Here is a 7,889-nt window from a genome sequence, read left to right as displayed (position 1 = left end):
GCCTCCCAAAGTGCTGGGATTACAGGCTTGAGCCACCGCGCCCGGCCCTCGATTTAATTATGTTAAAGTCCTAAAAGATGTATTTATAGCCATAGGATGAGGTTCTATAATGTGGATACTAAGGAGAGCTTTCTAGAGAGATGCCTGTGATTATTTTCCCTTTTAAAACCAAAGATAATTTTTTTAAAGTATAGAGTTATTTGATAAATTGATTAGCATGCATATAAAGTAAAAGTGTGAAAATGGATATAATTTCAGGTTTAATACATATTAAGACAGATTTGGTTAACCAAAAAAGAAGAGAAAAAGAATAAAATAAAAAGAAAAAAAGATTTGGGATTATCATACCTAGTGGATTATACTATTTAAAAATAGGTCATTTGTTAAGAATATGGAGAGGCTGGGTGCAGTGGTCACAGCTATAATCCCAGCACTTTGGGAGGCTAAGATGGGCGGATTGCTTGAACCCAGATGTTCAAGACCAGCCTGTACAACGTGGTGAAACCCTGTCTCTACGGAAAAAAAAAAAAAAAAAAAAAAAAAGCAAAAATTAGCCAGGTGTGGTGGTGTGTGCCTATAGTCTCAGCTACTCAGAAAGCTAAGGTGAGAGAATCCCTTGAGCCCTAGAAAGTCGAGGCTGCAGTGAGCCGAGATTGTTCCACTGTACTCCAACCTGGGTGATGGGAGTGAGACCCTGTCTAAAAAAAAAAAGGTGCAAATGGTTGCCTGAAATTCTAGAAATGAAAATTTGTGTAAGTTCCACAGGAAAGATGTTGAGAAAGAAAGTTGATTTGTTTGACCTTTTTCTTTTCTTCTTTCTATCTCTCTCTCTCTCTCTCTCTCTCTCTCATTCTGTCTCTCTGTTGAGATTTTTTTCTTTTGAGATGGGTTTAGCTCTGTTACCCAGGCTGGGGTGCAGTGGTGTGATCTGTGCTCACTGCAACCTCAGCCACTCAGGCTCAGGCAATCCTTCTACCTCAGCCTCCTCAGTAGCTGGGACTACAGCTACACACAAACACACCTTACTAAATTTTGTTATTTTTAAAAGAGACTGGGTTTCAGCATGTTGCCCAGGCTGGTGTTGAACTCCTGAGATCAAGCGATCTGCCTGCCTCAGCCTTCCGAAGTGCTGGGATTGCAAGCTTGCACAACCATGCCCGGCCTATTTGGCATTTTTGAAAGAAGAAAGTTTTAGAGCGTAAAACTTCTCATGCCTAAAGTAATAGATTTCAGAAAACTATAGTATACATATGAATTTAGATTCCAATGTGTAACTTTCTTTATATTAACAAAAATTAAGCTATTGGGTAATAGTATCTGTGAACTAGAATGTAGGAAAAGTGATTTTTTAAGTCTGCAGAGGAGCCAAAAGACACCATAAAAATCCATGTACTCCAAAGGGATTCTCCAAGGCTCTGGTCAAAATACTTTTCATTCTTATTCTAATATAATTTTAATACCCTTGGCCGAAGCCAGCAGATCACTTGAGCCTGGGAGTTCTAGAACAGCCTGGGCAACATGGCAAAACCCCATCTTTACAAAAAATACAAAATGAAGCTGGGTGTGGTGGCATGCACCTGTGGCCCTAGCTACCTGGGAGGCTGAGATGGGAGGATCACTTGAACCCAGGAGGTTGAGGCTGCAAGTTGGCCATGATATCACCACTGCATTCGAGCCTGGCCAACAGAGCAAGATTCTGTCTCAAAAAACGGCAACAATAACAACCTCTTGAGCAGTCTCATTTTAAAATCTGTAATTTGCAGCAAAATTAGAAAAGAAGGATTGCTACTGGCACGTAAATCGACAACAAAGCAAAGTGACAACTCATAGCCAAGAAAGAGCCAGAAAAATATGTAGTAGCCAAATAAACTTCATAGCACTATTTGGAGAATTTAATATAGCTACTCAAAGAGGCTTTGAAGATTTTATTAACAGTAATCTTTTTTTTTTTCTGTTTAGTTAAGAAAAGTTTAAATTTTGGTTGTTATACTCCATTTAGGAAGCCAAGAGTAAGCTATTTGCAGAGAAGCAAAGAAATTCACTAAAATGTTAAATGTTGGGATCATGGTGACTTTTACTTTTCTATCTTTTATAATTTTTACATTACCAATATGGGATACTTTTTTAATTAGAAAAAAAAATTGATTTTTAAAAGCCTGAAAATGTGTACAGAAAGGTTTCTACCAAAGCTTTAATTTAAAGGACTAACCTTCATCTATATAGAAATAATATATTTAGGCTGGGCGCTGTGGCTCATGCCTGTAATCTCAGCACTTTAGGAGGCCGAGGCAGCAGATCACCTGAGGTCAAGAGTTCGAGACCAGCCTGGCCAATGTGGTGAAACCCCATGTCTACTAAAAATACAAAAATTAGCTAGGCATGGTGGCAGGTGCCTGTAGTCCCAGCTACTTGGGAGGCTGAGGCAGGAGAATCGCTTGATCCTGGGAGGTGGAGGTTGCGGTGAGCCGAGATCGTGCCATTGCACTCCATCCTGGGTGACAGAGTGAGACTCCATCTCAAAAAAATTAAGAAATAGAACAATATTTGTACTTTTCACTCTTTAAGCATCTAAGAAATAGAACACTATTTGTGTACTAGGTGTAAAATAACAAGCAGAAACCTGTCTTAAGGCTGAGAAAAACAGACATTAATTGGATTTCTGCAGTGATAAAAACTAATATTTTGATACAAAACTATTTTACTTACAGATGATGAAGAAAGAGAACTTCAAATGGATCCTGCAGACTATGGAAAACAACATTTCAATGATGTCCTTTAAGTCCTAAAGGAACACCAGAAAACCTAAAGTGCTGTAAAATGAAATCATTCTACTTTGTCCTTTCTGACTTTTGTTGTAAAGATCAGTTGTATCAGTTGTAAAGATACACTGAGATAGAATTAAGGAAAAACTTTAATGAAGGAATGTACCCATGTACATATGTGAAGTTTTTAATACTGTATTATCATGGCAGAGACTTTTTTGGTTATAATACACTTAAGCCAAAAATAGTTAATCTTTGCATTTAAAGCAAACTAATGTATATTTCACATTTTATTGAGCCGACTTATTTCCACAAATAGATAAACAGGAAAAAATGGTTGTACAGGTTATATGTTGCATAGCATAACCATAGTAAGAACAGATATTCAGCAGAAAACTTTTTATACGCTAATTTTTTTTTTTTTTTTGAGATGGAGTTTTGCTCTTGTTGCCCAGGCTGGAGTGCAATGGCGCAATCTAGACTCACTGCAACCTCTACCTCCTGGGTTCAAGTGATTCTCCTGCCTCAGCCTCTGTAATCCTGGTGGGATTACAGATGCCCGCCACCATGCCTGGCTAATTTTTGTATTTTTAATAGAGACGAGGTTTCACCGTGTTGGCCAGGCTGGTCTTGAACTCCTGACCTCAGGTGATTCTCCCACCTTGGCCTCCCAAAGTGCTGGGATTACAGGCATGAGCCACCATGTCCTATACATTAATTCTTGTTAGCCCAACAGCTGTTCTGTTCTATCTACCCCTCATTTCATGCTCAAGGAGTCATACCTAGAATAGTTACACACAAGGGGGGAAACTAGAAGCCAAGCACTGGACGGTATGTATACAAAGTCACCTCCCTACTCCTTTTATTTTACATGAGTGCAGATGTGTTCTGGCAGATAAAATTTCAGCTGAGGCCTGATGGAAATTGAGATAACCTGTAAAGACATAACAATATTTATGAGTTATATCTTACTTAGTTCTTGAAATTATGGAATGCATGATTGATAATATATTTTTAATTTTTATTTTTTCAAGTAATACCAGTACTGTTTAACTATAGCCAGCACTGGCTAAAATTTTTATATTTTCAGAGTTGAAGTTGGTGATGACATTAATGATTTAAACACCAGAACCTGAAAGGGGTTAAATCTACTTTGAAATGAATCTGTAATCAGTATTTCAAAGCTTTTCTGGTAATTTTAGTGATCTTATTTGACTAGACTTTTTCAGAAGTACTAAATAAGGATAACAGGTTTTTATTAATGCACAGATAAATAGAAGTACAGTGAGGTCTATAGCCATTTTATTAAAGTAGCTTAAAAGTTTGTAAAATAATGAATCTTGGTAATTACTTAATATGTAAGTTAAGAACCCATCAAGCTTATATTTGCTGGACTTACAAATTATTTTAAATGCCTTTATCTTTTTTGACACTATTCAATGGAATGTGTAAGCAACCTAATTCTTGTTTTCTGATTTAAAGCACTTTTAAATCTTTTCCTGCTCCCAAACAAACAAAAGGTTTTGATCATAAGGGGAAATTTAAGATTGTTAACCCAGTTTTTCAGAAGGGCTACTGTTAATTGCACGTAAACATGAAATGTGTTTTCCCCTGTGTACTAACAGATTCTGGTCAAAATTCAAACTTACAGTGGTAGAGAAACAGGTTGTTCACTTGTTGAGGTGCAAAAATTCTTAAGACTTCTGTTTAAAATTGCTTAATGACTAGGAAAAGATGCAGTAGTTTACTAAAATTGTTTTTCCACCATATCAAAGTAAACAATTCATGCCTTTATAGGGTCAGGCCTACAATGAATAGGTATGGTGGTTTACAGAATTTTAAAAATAGAGTTAAAGGGAAGTGATGTACCTTTTGGGGGCATTAGGGTAGGGAGATGAATCTAAAAATATCCCTATTAATACTTTATATTTAATACTGCAAAAGCTTTACAAATGGAAACCATGCAATTACCTGCCTTTGTTCTTTTGTCATAAAAACAATCACTTGGTTGGTTGTACTGTAGCTGTTACTTATATGGCAACATTTCTTCAATTAGCAGCCTAGACATTTTATAAACAGAAATCTTGGACCAACTGATAATATTTCTGACTGTATTAATATTTTAGTGCTATAAAATACTATGTGAATCTCTTAAAATTCTGACATTTTACAGTCTGTAGTAGACATACTGTTTTTATAAGGTTTTACTTCTGCCTTAAGATTTAGGTTTTTAAAATGTATTTTTGCCCTGAATTAAGTGTTAATTTGATGGAAACTCTGCTTTTAAAATCATCGTTTACTGGGTTCTAATAAATTAAAAATTAAACTTGTTTCACTGATTTGCTGAGTCTAATACATATACAAACATCACATTCATGCTGCAAATACATTTTAACACTAAAACCTGAGTAAGTTGGCTGGGCGCGGTGGCTCATGCATGTAATCCCAGCACTTTGGGAGGCCGAGGCAGGTGGATCACCTGAGGTCAGGAGTTCAAGACCAGCCTGACTAACATGGTGAAACCCCATCTCTACTAAAAATACAAAAATTACCCAGGTGTATTGGTGGGCACCAGTAATCCCAGCTACTCAGGAGGCTGAGGCAGGAGAATCACTTGAACCTGGGAGGTGGAGGTTGCAGTCAGCCAAGATCGTGCCATTGCACTCAAGCCTAGGCAACAAAGTGAGACTCTGTCTCAAAAAAAATAAATAAATAAAAGTTCCAAGGTTCCAAATAATTAGGTTTTCACTGAACTAAAACATTACATTATGTGGCTGGAGTGTAATGCACAAGGGAGAGAAATGAGATTGAAGAAGTATGGAAGGGGCAAGATAGGGGAGAGCATTGTAAGTTTAGGTACTGCTACTGACCCATTAACAAAAATGAAGCAAATATACATGTAAGGATTATTTTAGGAGAAATTATTTTGAAATGACTTCAAAATCATTTCTAAAATATGTCACACTGTTTGAAAAAAATCTTAAGATTTTATCTTTTGGACCTCTCATTCCTGTAATCACGTAACAACAAAATTTGCTTGAATATGAGGACAGAGAATTTGTTTTAAAAAAAAGCAACAACATATTTATGAGGAAGTGTATTAGTCCGTTTTCACACTGCTATGAAGATACTATGTGAGACTGGGTACTTTATATATAAAGGAAAGAGGTTTAATTGACTCACAGTTCCACATGGCTGGGAGGCCTCAGGAAACTTATAATCATGGTGGAAGATAAAAGGGAAGCAAGGCACATCTTACACAGAGACAGGAGAGAGAGAGTGTACACACAGGAAACTGCTATTTTTAAAACCATCAGATCTTGTGAGAACTCACTGTCAGGAGAACAGCATCAGGGAAACCCTCACCATTAACCAAGCACCTCCTGGAACCAGGTCGCTGCCTCCACACATAAGGATTATAATTTGAGAAGAGATTTGGGTGGGGACACAGAGCCAAACTATATCAGGAAGGTAGTCACTTTACATAATGGGGCTGACCTTAGAAACACCTATTCCCTCGTGTGGTATATGGTTTCAACAGGACAAACAGTGTGTCAATACATTTTCATTCTAGGTTATAGTTTTCACATCACATGTGGGCCATCGACATTTAGTTCTAATTGGACTACACAAAGCCCAGTCCAACTTCTTTTTTTTTTTTTTTTTTTTTTTTGACAGTCTCTCTCGGGTCGCTGTTCTTTTTTTTTTTTTTTTTTTTTTTTTTTTTTGAGACAGTAGTGCAATTTGGGCTCACTGAAACCTCTGCCTCCCGGGTTCAATCAGTTCTCCTGCCTCAGCCTCCCAAGTAGCTGGGAGTACAGGCGTGTGCTACCACGCTCAGCTAAATTTTTGTATTTTTAGTAGAGATGAGGTTTCACAATGTTGGTCAGGATGGTCTCGATCTTTTGACCTCGTGATCCACCTACCTCAGCCACTCCAGGTGCTGGGATCACAGGTGTGAGCCACCATACCCAGCCAAGTTTCTTTTAAAACTCTCATCACTAAGAGTTCCAAATGAAAATTCAACCAACTAACCCAGAAACGGGGAAAATTTAATGGTTCGTGTAAGAAAAGTGCATAAAGAACAGGAATTCTCTGGACTTAAAGACAATTGAAATAAGGACTTGATGCTGCCAGGACTTCATTTCACCAACTTCCACTTCCCTCTACTCATTACCTTGTTTCAGATTAGCTCCCTCCTCAAAGTTCTGTGGCTTCTACAGATCATATTTTCTTTTGCTATCTGAGAGGAGCTGCTCCTCTTCCCTTAGTTTAACTTAAATCTGATGGAGGCCAGGCACAGTGACTCATGCCTGTAATCCCAGCACTTTGGGAGGCCAAGGTGGATGGATTCCTTGAGCACAGGCAACAGCAGTCTGGGCAACATGGTGAAACTCTGTCTCTACAAAAAAATACAAAAATTAACCAGGTATGTGTCTGTAGTGGTGTATACCTGTAGATCCAGCTACTCAGGATGCTGAGGTGGGCGGATGCTTGAGCCCAGGAGGTCAAGTGAGATCCTGTCTCAAAAAAAAAAAAAAAAAAAAAAAATCTGAGGTAAGGAAAGGGAGACTTCTGTTTCTGGCTATGATGGAGTAACTTGACTAGCCCTCTTGGATTAGTAGCACCTATGAAACTGGACAAGATGTATTAGGCAACTATTTTCAGCCAGCACAAGACTACCATCTCTGAGAGAAGGGAAACTTAGGGAGTGAGCCCCACAATCATCCCACTATCCCACTTTTTGTGGTGTAAAGAGGCTAGAGTAAGAGCAGAGCACAGTGGATCTGCTGAACTGAGAAGGCAGAGATCATAGGGAGCAGCTGAAACATGTGGAATCTGCCGGGTAGGACAGCAGAGAAGAGGGAGTCGTTCACAGAGGCAGCCCCAGAAGTCCATATAGAGGTCCTCACAAATCCATGGCTGACGGCTAGAGTGTACATGCACAGAAAAAGGCCATCTAATGCTTGCAGATAGCAGTTGCTACAGGTTGAGAACAGAATGTAGATACCAGAGGCCACAAAGTTTGGCACAAAAGCAGTGCTAAGGGACATTGGATTTCTGGGCCTGCCAAGGTGAACGTGTCTTTTTTTTTTTTTTTTTTTTTTTTTTTTTTTTTTTTTTTTT

The 7,889-nt window shown here is 38.3% G+C and overlaps 1 protein-coding gene across 3 annotated transcripts in view; it reads left to right on the top strand.

The window, feature by feature from the left end:
- GOLM2 (golgi membrane protein 2) overlaps nt 1-5,101 on the top strand; it is a 119,146-nt gene extending 114,045 nt beyond the window's left edge. For all 3 annotated transcript variants that reach the window (XM_032297627.1, XM_032297630.1, XM_032297626.1), the window contains one exon: nt 2,709-5,101. In XM_032297627.1, coding sequence (XP_032153518.1) covers nt 2,709-2,779 — 71 coding nt within the window. In that variant the 3' untranslated portion in view covers nt 2,780-5,101. The remainder of the gene's footprint in view (nt 1-2,708) is intronic.
- The last annotated feature ends 2,788 nt before the right edge of the window (nt 5,102-7,889 follow it).

The sequence above is a fragment of the Sapajus apella genome, unplaced genomic scaffold, assembly GCF_009761245.1.
Source record: "Sapajus apella isolate SASKATOON/1434 unplaced genomic scaffold, GSC_monkey_1.0 scaffold37, whole genome shotgun sequence".
NCBI classification, from domain to species: domain Eukaryota; kingdom Metazoa; phylum Chordata; class Mammalia; order Primates; family Cebidae; genus Sapajus; species Sapajus apella.
This window is presented reverse-complemented; position numbering and strand designations above follow the sequence as displayed.